This window comes from Scyliorhinus torazame, chromosome 8 (assembly GCF_047496885.1).
Source record: "Scyliorhinus torazame isolate Kashiwa2021f chromosome 8, sScyTor2.1, whole genome shotgun sequence".
Classification (NCBI taxonomy): domain Eukaryota; kingdom Metazoa; phylum Chordata; class Chondrichthyes; order Carcharhiniformes; family Scyliorhinidae; genus Scyliorhinus; species Scyliorhinus torazame.
Window position 1 is genome coordinate 125,336,705 of NC_092714.1, and position 14,452 is coordinate 125,351,156.

The 14,452-nt window shown below is 51.8% G+C and overlaps 1 protein-coding gene across 1 annotated transcript in view; it reads right to left on the bottom strand.

Annotated features, from left to right (window-relative positions):
- LOC140428096 (histone-binding protein RBBP7) overlaps positions 1-12,565 on the bottom strand; it is a 62,110-nt gene extending 49,545 nt beyond the window's left edge. The window contains exon 1 of the mRNA XM_072514141.1: positions 12,391-12,565. Coding sequence (XP_072370242.1) covers positions 12,391-12,415 — 25 coding nt within the window. The 5' untranslated portion in view covers positions 12,416-12,565. The remainder of the gene's footprint in view (positions 1-12,390) is intronic.
- Between the last annotated feature and the right edge of the window lie 1,887 nt (positions 12,566-14,452).

Here is a 14,452-nt window from a genome sequence, read left to right on the forward strand (position 1 = left end):
CCGGAGGAACTCCTGCAGTGATATCCTGGAGCCGAGATGCTTGACCTACAGCTACAACCACCTTCCTTTGGACTAGGTATGACTTCAACCAGTAGTTTCCCCCAATTCCCATTTACTCTTGTTTTGCCTGTGCTCCTTGATGTCACACTTGGTCAAATGCTACCTTGATGTCAAGGCAGTCACTCTCAACTCATTCCTGGATTTCAGTTCTTTTGACAATGTTTGAACCAAGACTGAAATTAGCTCGGCGGCTGAGCAACTCTGGTGGAACCAAAACTGAGCGTCAGTGAACAGATTATTGCTAAGCAAATGCTGCCTGATGCACTGTCGATGACCCCTTCCGTCACTTTACTGATATCAAGAATAGACTGATGAGGCTGTAATTTGGCCAGGTTGGGTTTGTTCTGATTTTTGTGTACAGGACATATCTGGGGCATTTTCTACATTGCCGGGTAGATGTCAGTGTTGCAGTTGTACTGGAACTGCTTGGCTATTGATGTGGCAGGTTCTGGAGCACAAGTCTTCAGTATTATTGCCGGAATATTGTCAAGACCCACAGTCATTGCAATTTCCAGTGCTTTCAGCCATTTCTTGATACCACGTGGAGTAGTCCCGCGTGGGTATCGGGGGCGTGGGGCCATGCCTCGCAGCGTTTCCGATCTTAGGGCTATGCGTCGCAGCATTCCCGATTGCGGGAAGTAGCGCCCACTGACACAAACTGGTTTTGAAAATGCCGGCCGCCACCAGCTTTCAGAATGCCAGCCATTCGCACATGCATGCTTCCTCAGCTATGCACAGGCCCAGGGCCAAGCAGCGTAGAACACCTCCTCTTGACGTCAGTGCACCAACGCAGGAGCAAATTTTCTTTAAGTCGCTGGACTATTCCTGCCTGAAGCGGTGGCAGAGAGCAGGTCACACGTCCTGTACACTGATGTTGTGTGTTCTTGGTGCGAGAGAGAATCCTCCATTTTAGAACTGCTGTGAACTCCAGGGTCGCTGGTGAACAACCCATGCAGAAGCAGCTAAAAACAGGAACAAAGCAGCATAAAGATGATGACATGAGGTGTGGATTTACTAATTGTTCCACTGCAAATAAGGATTCAAAGTTTGTGTGTGTTATATGCAGGGATGCACTGGCAAATTTGAACACTAAACATGGTGAGTTTGAGGACAAACCTCTATTTTTTTCAATGGATGCCGTGAGATCTTAAATCATCAGCTGAAGTCATTATCAGAAATGTAACATTGGACTGCCGGGTGCGGCTATGCAGAGCTAGGTCGCATATTCGGTAGCTCCCGCTTGGAACGGACTTTTGGGCTCTTTTACAGGGCCCCCACGGCATTTGTTTGACATTTCCCGGTGTGGGAAGAAGACTGCAGCATTCCCCTGACTGTGTCCCCCAGGAATGTTATGTCTTTTGGCTACCAGACCCGGCAGAAACAGTAAAAGATTTGGCTTTGGCTGCAGGTTTAGACAAGCGCCTCTTCCAGCATGCAGGCGGGGGAAGGGCAAGCTTAAAGCTGCAAACTGACTTGACTCTATCAAAGGTGAATTCTAGCAGCAGAGGGAACAACTGTGAAAGGATCTACCAGGGCCATTGAAGAAGCAGGGACGAGGCTTCCGGTGGCGGCTTCCATGGAGGAGTAGGTCGCGCATTCGGCAGCTCCCGTCTGGAACTGCCTCTCAGACCTTTTTCAGGAGTTTCCATAGACCTTTTAAATGATCTAGGAGTGTAACGGCCAAAGGAGCGGCACTGGAGCAACGGGAGAAGCGAGGGAAAGAAAACAAAATGGCGGCGGCCAGGGACAAAAGGGAGCTGCAGGAGTTCATCAAGCGCCGCTTCGAGGAGCAGCGCGAGGAGATGCTGGCGCCTATGATTTCAGCAATTGAAGGACTCGGGATCACCCAGAAGGTCCACGAAGCTAAGATCCAGGAGGTACAGAAAAGAGTCAGTCAGAATGAGGACGAGCTTGTGGGCCTGGCGGTGAGAGTGGAGCAGAACGAGGCGCTACAAAAGAGGTGGGCGGGAAGACTCGAAGACCTGGAGAACAGGTCGAGGAGAAAGAATCTGCGAATCCTGGGTCTCCGAGGGAGTGGAGGGGGCTGATGCCGGGGCATACGCGAGCACGATGCTCGAGGCGATGATGGGCACGAAGGCCCCTTCGAGGCCGCTGGAGTTGGACGGGGCACACCGGGTGCTGGCGAAGAAGCCCCAGGCAAATGAGCCGCCAAGGACGATGGTGGTGAGGTTCCACCGGTTCACGGACAGAGAGTGGGTCCTGAGATGGGCCAAGAAGGAGCGGAGCAGTAAGTGGGACAATGCAGAGATCCGAATATACCCAGACTGGAGCACGGAGGTTGCAAAGCGGAGAGCGGGTTTCAACCGGGCCAAAGCGGGGCTGTACCGGAAAGAAGTGAAATTCGGAATGCTGCAGCCAGCGCGACTGTGGGTCACATACAAGGGCCAACACTATTACTTCGAAACGCCTGAAGAGGCGTGGAGCTTTGTACAAGCCGAAAAGTTGGACTCTAACTGAGGGTTTGAGGGTAGGGGGGGGATGTTTGAGGTTTGATGTGTGATGGTTGTTGTATATAGGGGGTCAATCATGCGCAGGAAATGTTACATGGGCTGGGGGAGAGAGACAAGGCCGCGACAGGAACTGCGCCAGAGGCGGCGGAGCGGGCTTTGGAAAGCGCGGGGTGTTTTCCTGCCCGCGGGAAGAAAGGCGGGAAGGGGAACAAAGGAATGCATATGGATTGGGAGACTCCCACGCGGGGAGGTCAATGGGACAGCGGGGGAAGCCGGGGTCAGCAGGCGTCAGCTGACTTACGGGAGTGACATGGGGGGAGCAAAAAAGCTAGACAGGGGTCTAGCGGGGGGAGGGGAGGGGGGGGGGGGAAAGGGTTGCTGCTGCACTGGCCGAAAGGGAATGGGACACAGAAGAGGTGGTCGGGACGGGGATCCCCCCTCTGGGGGACTGGAGGGTGAGGGAGGCGTGGACACGGGACTGGCCCAGAAAAGGAGATGGCTAGTCGGCGGGGCGTGGGGGGGTGAGAGCCCCTCCAATCCGGCTGATAACGTGGAATGTGAGGGGCCTGAATGGGCCGGTGAAGAGGGCTCGAGTGTTCGCGCACTTAAAGGGACTGAAGGCAGATGTGGCCATGCTCCAAGAGACACACCTGAAGGTGGCGGACCAGGTCAGGCGAAGAAAGGGATGGGTAGGACAGGTATTCCACTCGGGACTGGACGTGAAGAATAGAGGGGTGGCAATATTGGTGGGAAAGCAGGTGTCATTTGAGGCCAAGACTATTGTAGCGGACAATGGAGGGCGATATGTAATGGTGAGCAAGGGATGTGGGTGGTGTTGGTAATGGCTGCAAGGGATGTGGGTGGTGTTGGTAAACGTATACGCCCCGAACTGGGATGATGCAGGATTCATGAAGCGCATGTTGGGGCGCATTCCGGACCTGGAGATAGGAGGCCTGATAATGGGAGGGGACTTCAATACAGTGTTGGATCCAGCACTAGACCGCTCCAAATCAAGGACTGGAAAGAGGCCGGCAGCGGCCAAGGTACTTAGGGGGTTTATGGATCAGATGGGGGGAGTGGACCCATGGCGGTTTGCAAGGCCGCAGGACAGGGAATTTTCTTTCTTCTCCCATGTACACAAAGCCTACTCCCGGATAGACTTCTTTGTTCTGGGTAGGGCGCTCATCCCGAGGGTGATGGGGACCGAGTATTCGACTATAGCCGTTTCGGACCATGCCCCACACTGGGTGGAACTGGAGCTGGGAGAGGAGAGGGACCAACGCCCGTTGTGGCGGCTGGATATGGGACTGCTGGCGGACGAGGTGGTGTGTGGGATGGTGAGGGGGTATATCGAAAGGTACTTGGAGGCCAACGACAACGGGGAGGTGCGGGTGGGGGTGGTATGGGAGGCGTTGAAGGCGGTGATCAGGGGAGAGCTCATTTCCATTAGGGCTCATAGGGAGAAGACAGAGGGTTTGGAAAGGGAGAGGTTAGTGGGGGAGATTTTGAGAGTGGACAGGAGATACGCAGAGGCCCCGGAGGAAAGATTACTTGGGGAAAGACGACGGCTCCAGACGGAGTTTGACCTGTTGACCACAGGGAAGGCGGAGGCACAGTGGAGGAAAGCGCAGGGGGCGACCTACGAGTATGGGGAAAAGGCTAGTCGGATGCTGGCACACCAGCTCCGTAAGAGGATGGCAGCGAGGGAAATAGGGGGAGTCAAAGATGGAAGGGGAGCCACGGTTCGGAGTGCGACGAAAATAAACGAGGTATTCAAGGCCTTTTATGAAGAGCTGTACAGATCCCAGCCCCCAGCGGGGAATGGGACGATTCCTAGATCAGCTGAGATTCCCGAGGGTGGAGGAGCAAGAGGTGGCTGGTTTGGGGGCACCAATTGGGTTGGAGGAGCTGAGCAAGGGTTTGGGGAGCATGCAGGCGGGGAAGGCCCCGGGACCGGACAGATTCCCGGTGGAGTTCTACAGGAAGTACGCAGACCTGTTGGCCCCGCTACTGGTGAGGACCTTTAATGAGGCAAGAGAGGAGGGGACACTGCCCCCGACAATGTCAGAGGCGACAATTTCTTTGATCCTAAAGCGGGACAAGGACCCACTGCAATGTGGATCGTACAGGCCGATCTCGCTCCTCAATGTGGATGCAAAATTGCTGGCAAAAGTGCTGGCCACGAGGATCGAGGACTGTGTCCCGGGGGTAATCCACGAGGACCAGGCGGGATTTGTAACGGGCAGGCAACTAAACACCAATGTGCGGCGGCTCTTAAACGTGATAATGATGCCATCGGAGGAGGGAGAGGCGGAGATAGTGGCAGCTATGGACGCGGAGAAGGCCTTTGACCGAGTAGAGTGGGAGTACCTCTGGGAGGTGCTGCGCAGGTTTGGGGTAGGGTTTATCAATTGGGTTAAGCTCCTTTACAGAGCCCCGATGGCAAGTGTAGTGATGAACCAGCGGAGGTCGGAGTACTTTCGACTGTACCGAGGGACGAGGCAGGGGTGCCCCCTGTCCCCCCTGTTGTTCGCTTTGGTGATCGAACCATTGGCCATGTCATTGAGGGAGTCTAATAAATGGTGGTCCGAGGGGGAGAAGAGCATCGGGTGTCGCTATATGCGGATGACCTGTTGCTATACGTGTCGGATCCAATGGAGGGGATGGTGGAGGTCATGCAGACTCTAAGGGAGTTTGGGGAGTTTTCGGGCTATAAGCTCAATGTAGGGAAGAGTGAGCTCTTTGTATTACAGGTGGGGGACCAAGAAAGAGGGATAGGGGACCTACCGCTGAGGAGGACGGAGGGGAGCTTTCGGTATCTGGGGATCCAGATAGCCAGGAGTTGGGGGACCCTACATAAACTGAATCTGACGAGGTTGGTGGAGAAAATGGAGGAGGATTTCAAAAGATGGGACATGTTACCGCTCTCGCTGGCGGGTAGAGTGCAGTCGGTCAAAATGGTGGTCCTTCCGAGATTTCAGTTTGTGTTTCAGTGCCTTCCCATCGTGATCACCAAGGCCTTTTTTAAGAGAGTAGGCAGGAGTATTATGGGGTTTGTGTGGGCGAATAAGACCCCGAGAATAAGGAGAGGGTTCCTGGAACGCAGTAGGGACCGAGGAGGGTTGGCGCTGCCAAACCTGGGGAGCTACTACTGGGCAGCAAATGTGGCGATGATCCGCAAGTGGGTTATGGAGGGAGAGGGGGCGGCATGGAAGAGGATGGAGATGGCGTCCTGTAAAGGAACGAGCCTGGGGGCGTTAGTGACGGCACCGCTGCCGCTCTCGCCGACAAAGTATACCACGAGCCCGGTGGTGGCCGCAACGCTAAGGATCTAGGGCCAGTGGAGACGGCACCGGGGTGCAATGGGAGCATCGGTGTGGTTCCCGATCAGGGGTAACCACCGGTTTGTCCCGGGGAAGATGGACGGGGGGTTCCAGAGCTGGCATCGGGCGGGGATTGGAAGAATAGGGGACCTGTTCATCGACGGGACGTTTGCGAGCCTAGGGGCACTGGAGGAGAAGTTCGAGTTACCCCCGGGAAATGCCTTTAGATATATGCAGGTGAGGGCTTTTGTGAGGCGACAGGTGAGGGAATTCCCGTTGCTCCTGGCACAAGAAGTTCAAGATAGGGTGATCTCGGGTGTATGGGTCGGGAAGGGCAAGGTGTCGGAAATACACCAGGAGTTGAAAGAAGAGGAGGAAGCGCTGGTAGAAGAGTTGCAGGGTAAATGGGAGGAGGAGCTGGGGGAGGAGATCGAGGAAGGTCTATGGGCTGATGCTCTAGTTAGGGTTAATTCCTCCTCGTGTGCCAGGCTCAGCCTGATACAATTTAAGGTGGTCCACAGAGTGCACTTGACGGGGGCGAGGTTGAATAGGTTCTTTGGGGTAGAGGACAGATGTGGAAGGTGCTCAGGGAGCCCGGCGAACCATGTCCATATGTTTTGGTCATGCCCGGCACTGGAGGGGTTCTGGAGAGGAGTGGCGGGAGCAATATCTCAGGTGGTGAAAGTCCGGGTCAAGCCAAGCTGGGGGCTAGCAATATTTGGAGTAGTGGACGAACCGGGAGTGCAGGAGGCGAAAGAGGCCGGCATTCTGGCCTTTGCGTCCCTAGTAGCCCGGCGAAGGATCTTGCTAATGTGGAAGGAGGCGAAGCCCCCCCAGCCTGGAGAAATGATATGGCTGGGTTCATAAAGTTGGAGAGGATTAAGTTCGCCTTGAGAGGGTCTGCGCAGGGGTTTTACAGGCGGTGGCAACCATTCCTAGACTATCTCGCGGAGCGTTAGAGGAAGATCGGTCAGCAGCAGCAGTACCCTTGGGGGGGGGGGGGGGGGGCGTCCTGGGAGGGGGAGGGAGAGGGGGGACTGCCTGGGAGGGTGGATGAGCAAGAGATAACATGAAGGGTTGGGGAAACTGGCACGTACGGGTGAGGGCCAGTGTACAAAGCTGTGTAAATATATCATTTTGCCATGTATGTATCTTGCTCTGCGCGATTTCTCATTTTTTTTTTACGAGGGGGGGGGGTTATTGTTTGTAAGGGAGAAAAATTGTGTTAAAAAACTTTAATAAATATATTTCTTTTAAAAAAGAAATGTAACATTGAACAACAAAGTAAGCGAGATCGTGAGGACCAAGCAGGCTGATCTGTCATATTAAAGGTAAGTGAAAATGGTGGACACGAAGTTTGGGCGGTGTGGGTCCTGAAGGATAGCCGGTTGGTAAAAATGGGCCCCAGACCCAAAAAAGTTTGAAAAACACTGACGTGGAGTGAATCGTATTGGCTGAAGACTGGCATCAGTGATGCTGGAGACCTCTGGAGAAGGTGGAATTAGATCATCCACTCTGCACTTCTGGCTGAAGATTGTAGGAAATGCTTCAAATCTTATCTTTTGCACGGATATGCTGGGCTCTCAATCATTGATGATGGGGATATTTGTGGAGCCTCCTCCTCCAGTGAGTGGTTTAATTGTCCACAATCCTTCACGGCTGGATGTAGCAAGACTGCAGACCTTAGATCGGATATGTTGATTGTGGGATCACCTAGTTCTATCGCTTGCTGCTTATGCTATTTGGCATGCAAGTAGTTCTTTGTTGTAGCTTCATCAGGTTGACACCTCATGGTTAGGTTTGCCTGCCGCTGCTCCCGTATGCCCTCCTGCACTCTTCATTGAACCAGGGCTGATCCCCTGGTAGAGTGGGGGATATGCCAGGTCAAGAGGTTACAGATTTGTGCTTGGGTACAATTCTGGTGCGGCTGATGGCCCAAAGTGCCTCATTATTGTCCAGTTTGGAGTTACCCGGTGATAGTGCCACACAACACGATGAGGGTATTATCATTGTGAAGATAGGACATAGTCTCCGCAAGGATTGTGTCGTGGTCACTCCTACTGATTCTGTCATGGTAAGATGGTAAGCACTGTCACTTCAGAGCTCTAGGCTCCCAGGTTTGATTCCCGGCTTGGGTCACTGTCTGTGTGGAGTCTGCACGTTCTCCATGTCTGCGTGGGTTTCCTCCCGGTGCTCCTGTTTCCTCCCACAGTCCAAAGATGTGCAGGTTAGGTGGCTTGGCTATGCTAAATTACCCTTAAGTGTCCAAAAGGGGTTGCTGAGTTACGGAAATAAGGTGGAGGCGTGGGCTTAAGTAGGGTGATCTTTCTGAAGGCTGGTGCAGACTCAATGTGCTGAATGGCCTCCTTCTGCACTGTGTATTCTATGATACAACTGCAACAGGCAGGCTGGTGAAACTGAGGTAAAGGAAGTTTTTCCCCTCTTGTTGGTTCACTTACCACAGACCCAGTCCAGCAGCTATGTCCTTTAGGATTCTTGACCAGCTCAGTAAGTAGTGGTTCTACTGAGCTACTCTTGATAATGGATATTGACGTCCCCCACTTTGCACCCATGCCATAAGACCATTTGATATAGGAGCAGAATTAGGCCATTTTTCCACTGAGTCAGCTCTGCCATTCGATCATGGCTAATATGTTTCTCATCCCTATTCTCCTGTCCTCTCCCTGATCCCTTTTTAATCAAGAACCTATCTATCTCGGTCTTCAAGACATTGTTATTTGGCCTCCACAGCCTTCTGTGGCAATGAGTTCCACAGATTCACCACCCTCTGGCTGAAGAAATTCCTCATCTCAGTTTTAAAAATCGTCCCTTCAGTCAGAGGCTGTGCTCTCAGGAAGTTCTCCTACTAGTGGAAATATCCACTCTATCTAAGCCTCTCAGTATTCTGTAAGTTTCAATGAGATACCACTCATCCTTCTAAACTCCGTTGAGTACAGACCAAGAGTCGTCAACTATTCCTCATATGAAAAGCCCTTCATTCCCAGGATCATTCTTGCGAACCTTCTCTGGACCCCCTCCAAGGCCAGCACATCCTTCCTTAAATACGGGGCCAAAACTGCTCACAATATTCAAAATGGGGTCTGACCAGAGCCTTATAGAGCCGCAGCAGTACATCCCTGCTCTTGTATTCTTGCCCTCTCGAAATGAATGCTAATATTGCATTTGCCTTCCGAACTGCCAACAGAACCTGCACATTAACCGTAAGAGAATCCTGAACAAGAACTTCTAAATCCGTTTGCGCTTCAGATTTCCGAAGCCTTTCCACATTTAGAAAATAGTTTAAATAGCACCCTCAGTGCTTCCTCCAAGTGGTGAGGGGGAGGGTATATGTGTAATCAGAAGGTTTCCTTGCTCATGTTTGACCTGATACGATGAGACTTCATTGGGTCCGGAGTAGAAGTGGAGGGCTCCCAGGGCAACTCCCTCCCAACTATATACCACTGCCCCGCCACCTCTGCTGGGTCTGTTTTGCCGGTGGGACTGGATATACCCAGAGATGGTGTCTGGGACATTGACTGTAAGGTATGATTCCGTCAGTAAGACTATGTCAGGCTGTTGCTTGAATAGTCTGTGAGACAGCTCTCCCAATTTTGGCACAAGTCTCAGATGTTAGTAAGGAAGATTTTGCAGGGTTGACGGGGCTGAATTTGCCAGTGTTGTTTCCAGTGCCTACGTCAATGCTGGGCGGTCCATCCGGTTTCATTCCTTCTTGTAGACTTTGTCGCAGATGGATACAAATGAGTGGCTTGCTAGGTCAATTCAGAGGGAATTTAAGAGTCAACCACAGTGCTGTGGGTCTGTAGTCACATGTATTACAGGCCAGGCATGGATGTCAGGTTTCTTTCCATATTGGACATTAGTGAACGAGATGGGTTTTCACGACAACTGGCAATGGTTTCACAAGTTATTACACTTTTAATTCCAGATGTTTTACAGTATTACAATTTAACCACCTGCAGTCGTGGAATTCAAACCCAAGTCCCCAGAGCATTCCCCTGGGTTTCTTGATTACAAGTCCAATGACAGAAGCAATATTCCACCCAGCAAACAATCCAAGCACCTCAGTGCAACAGATCAGCACAAATAAGAGCACTGAAGTACTACACACTGCTGCTTCTGCTCAGTGAACTGCATTAAAAACAGGAGATCACAAATAGGGGTCCACAAGAAGGTTAACGTGTCTACAGTGGTAGGTGAGGGGAGCAATGGGAGGAGGGAGAAAAGGAGACACTATCTCTGTGAATTGCAAAATCTCCACTCGCAGGATGCAGGCTGTTTCCTGCCCCACAACAGCAACATCATTTTAGCCTTGGCTTATATCCACAATAGTCACTCCTGCTGTCGAACCACATGGTAGGACCTAGCCTGCTTGGAGCCCATCTCGCTCATTCATTATTGGCTATCCACAGCCACCAGAGATTGTGGCAGATGTTGGGAGGGAAGCAGTACTGAAGGAACATCACCCATAGCGACCCTTCTGCTGGCTACAGCAGATTCAAAACAAAGCACAGTATGGGTTTCAAGTAAAATTAAACTTACTTTTATTAAAATTAAATTGTCATCAAAAAGTGGCTTTTAAGTATAAAACAGGGCCTGGTGTGAAGAAAAACAAACAAACTAGAAAAGCAGGTGGGCATGAAAGGTTTGACCTTCCATTTGCGACTTGGTGCAGTGTCGTGCTGGGAGAAGTCAAGCACCTGGCAGGTGTTTTGTCGCATGGATGTTTGGGATGTGTTAAACATTGGCCACACGGAGGCTCCCAAAACCCTTCATGTTCTGTCACAAGGGAAAGGCAACAATGCCTCAGGCAGTGCAGACATTATCAAAAAAACCAATTGGTGCCTTGAACTCCAGTTGTGCATGCGAGGGAGCTAGTTCCCCACTGTAGTTTCTGATCCAGCAGGTTTATTTCAGTTGATTTGTGAACGATGGGGCCGCATTTTCAAACAACGGAATGTTGATCCAATTTAACATCACATATAGTAAAACAAAATAATCAATATAGATATGCAGTTGTATGACACATTTTTATGCAAAGAAAAACATGGAATTTTTACAACACGGCTGGGGGTAGGCCTGAGAGGCATAAAGGTTGAGAAGCCCAGTTTGAGATGGTTGAATATGCACATGAAATAGGATCCATCCATACCTACAAGTTAAGGCACTTAAAACAGAAGTTTAAAAAAGTGAAAAGTGTGTGCTTATTATTTAGTGTTCAGTTACACCGGAACATCGGAATTGGAAACAGAAGTAGGCAATTCAGCATTTTGATCCTGCTTCGCCATTTAATCAGATCATGGCTCATCCGTTCCTGGTTTCAGATCCACCTCCCTACCTGTTCCCCATATCCCTTTAACCTGTTTATCATCAGAAATATATCTATATCTTTCTTGAAATCATTTAATGATTGGTGGGCAGCACGGTGGCACAGTGGTTAACACTGCTGCCTCGCAGCTCCAGGGACCCGGATTTAATTGCGGCCTTGAGTGAATGTCTGCACTTTCTCCCCGTGTCTACGTGGGTTTCCTCCAGGTGCTCTGGTTTCCTCCCAGTCCAAAGATGTGCAGGTTAGGTGGATTGGCTATGCTAAATTGCCCCATAGTGTCCAAAAGGTTAGGTGGAGTTACAGGGATAGGGTGGAGGCGTGGGTTTAAGAGGGTGCTCTTTCCAAGTACCAGTGCAGACTCGATGGGTCGAATGGCCACCTTCTGCACTGTAAATTCTATGTTTCAGACTCCACCGCGCTATGGGGCAGCAAATTCCACAGATTCACCACCCTCTGCAACTAGTAGTTCCTCACCTCAGTTTTAAATCTACTGCCTCTCAACCTACATCGGTGACCTCTTGCCCCACAAGGAGGAACATTTGGGCTACTTTTACTTTATCAATCCCTCTTAGTCTTTTATACACCTCGATCAAATTCCCTCTCAATTCTTCTAAACTTCAGCCAGTATAAGCCCAAACTTATAAATTGCATGGAATATACATCAAAACAGGTCATCAAGCAAACTTGTCCAGATTCATGCTCCACACGCGCCTCCTCCCACCTTCTTTCGCCCAGAATCCCACCAACCTCCTCCATCCCTTCCCCCATCCTGTGCTGAGCCAACTTCCCCCTTCAATACATTACATTCACTGCTACGAGTGGGAATAAACACCACGTTCTCAGCAGCCTGCTTCCTGCACTATCTTTGCAGTCCCAAACCCAGGGATTAGCTCTGGACTCCTTCACAAGTTGCGACACACAAGTTTCCACAGGACTGACCAGCCTCCTACATTAAAGTGTGGGGGCAATTACTGCCCCCCCCAACCCAACCCGTGTCCAAGGCTCTGCCAAAAGCACTGCATCGCCCCACCAACCCTCTCACAACAGAGGCCGCTTACAGCCATTCGGGGGGGCGGCTGGAGCCCCGACCCCCACCCCCGGTCTGCCCATACAAGGTGTTGTGTCTCTCTCATACGCTGGGGGGGAGGGGGGTGCACTCAGTCGGGGACCCGGATCATTATTCACTCACCCTCTTTATCCGCCATTCTCACCATACGGAACGGAGGCTGCGGCCGCCGCTGCTCACAGTTTAATTTTAAATGATTTGAAACGAGCCGAACAATCGATCCCGCGCACACACTCCAACCGCCCCCGCGCTGGAAAACTTCACCCTCACTGCGCCGGCGCCACAAACCCCGGTTAGCGCGAACTTCCTCCCCGGAGCCTGCGCACAACACCCGCCTCCCACTGCCCATGCGCGCGCTGGTGCCGTCTCCCCGGCTCCTGCCCATGCGCGCGCTGGTGCCGTCAACCCGCTTCCGGCTGGCTTTCGGCTGTGAGTTCACCGAGTGTTTTCTGTGGGAGAAAAGGGTCGCGACTCACTGCAGAGACACATGCACACGTTTAACTGGATAGTAATGCAACTGACTGCATAAAGAATGGCGGACTTGTGAGGGGTCCTCCCCCTCCGGGATCCGACATTTTGGGCGACCCTCCTCTCGTTTCTCGCATTCAGCTTTCCCATTTGTTTTTTGCCAGGTAGTTCGTGTGTTAGTATTTTATTTTTAAACGGGCTGTCCTGGGAAACGTCTGTATGCTGTGCATCTTATTAAAGGGAAATTCCATCCCTGTGAACATGTGTTGTCACAATTACCCCTCTTTCCCCCCCCCCCCCCCCCAATTCAGCAGAACCATTGAGTCCAAGTGTATTTGTATAATACCTTCACTTATCTTACACTGAAAGGGGATTGGTGTACAAGAATAAGGAAATCCTTTTTACAGGGGCCTTCCTGAGGCTACACATGCAGTGCTGTGTGCAGCTTTGGTCTCCATATTTAAGGAAGGATATACTTTCGATACAGCAAGTGTTCACTATATTGGTTCCTGTAATGAGCGACTGAGTAAATTGGGACCCTGGGATTCAGAAGAATGAGGGGTGATTTATGTTGTATGTATTACGGCACTGCCCGTATATTACAGGTACGATGGTAAATCCCTGCCTGCTGGCTCTGCCCAGCAGGCGGCGTATAAAAGTGTCTGCTCTCCTGCACTGAATCCATTCTGGTTCCAGCTGTGGGAGGCACAACATCTTGTGCAATGAAGCCTCGATTGTTTCACCATTCTCGTCTCCTGGTAATTGACGGTACATCAATTTATTGCACGAGATTTTAAAAGATGGATCTCCTAATCAAGCTTGATCGCCTGCAGCTGAGCCCTCACACAGCCAACGCCACGTCTACCTTCGACCACTGGCTAGCCTGCTTCGAAGGCTACCTCAGAGCAGCCACTGAAGAACCCTCGGACTCAGAAGCTCCAAGTCCTCTACTCGCGGGTGAGCCCTGAAATTGTCCCCCTCATCCGGGATGCGCTCACCTACTCAGAAGCAATGACGCTCCTAAAGGGACATTATGTTAAACCAGTGAACCAAGTGTACGCCAGGCACCTCCTGGCCACGAGACGACAACTCCCGGGGAGACTCTGGATGATTTCTTGCTGGCCCTACAGATCCTCGGTAGGAACTGTGACTGCCAGGCAGTTTCGGCAGTCCAACACACCGAACTTTTAATCAGACGCTTATGTCACGGGCATGCAGTCTACGTACGTTCGCCAGCGACTACTGGAAGGGGGTAAGCTCGATCTTGTGGAGACTAGGCAGCTTGCAAATTCACTAGAAATGGCCTCCTGTAACCTGGATTCCTACACCCACGACCGTGCGGCACCTTCGTGGGCCCCACCAGCTGCCGACTCCAGCTCACCGCAAGCCTGCGTCGCGCTGCAGCCAGCCAACTCTGGGGGCCCAAGTATTATTTTGTGGACAAAGCAAACACCCACGGCAGCATTGCCCGGCGCATAGCGCGACCTGCAACGGGTGTGGGAAGAAAGGACACATTGTTTCTGTTTGCCAGGCCCGGTCGGTCGCCGCTGTTTCCAAGGCCTGGCATTTCTACACCCCCCACGTGCGACCCAGGGGTGCTGCCATCTTCCCCACCGCAAGCCACGTGAGGTCCGTGGGCGCCGCCATCTTTGATGCCGCGCCATATTTGGCGCCATTTTGGACCGCGCCTCAGGACTCTGGCTCGTCTGGCCGTTCA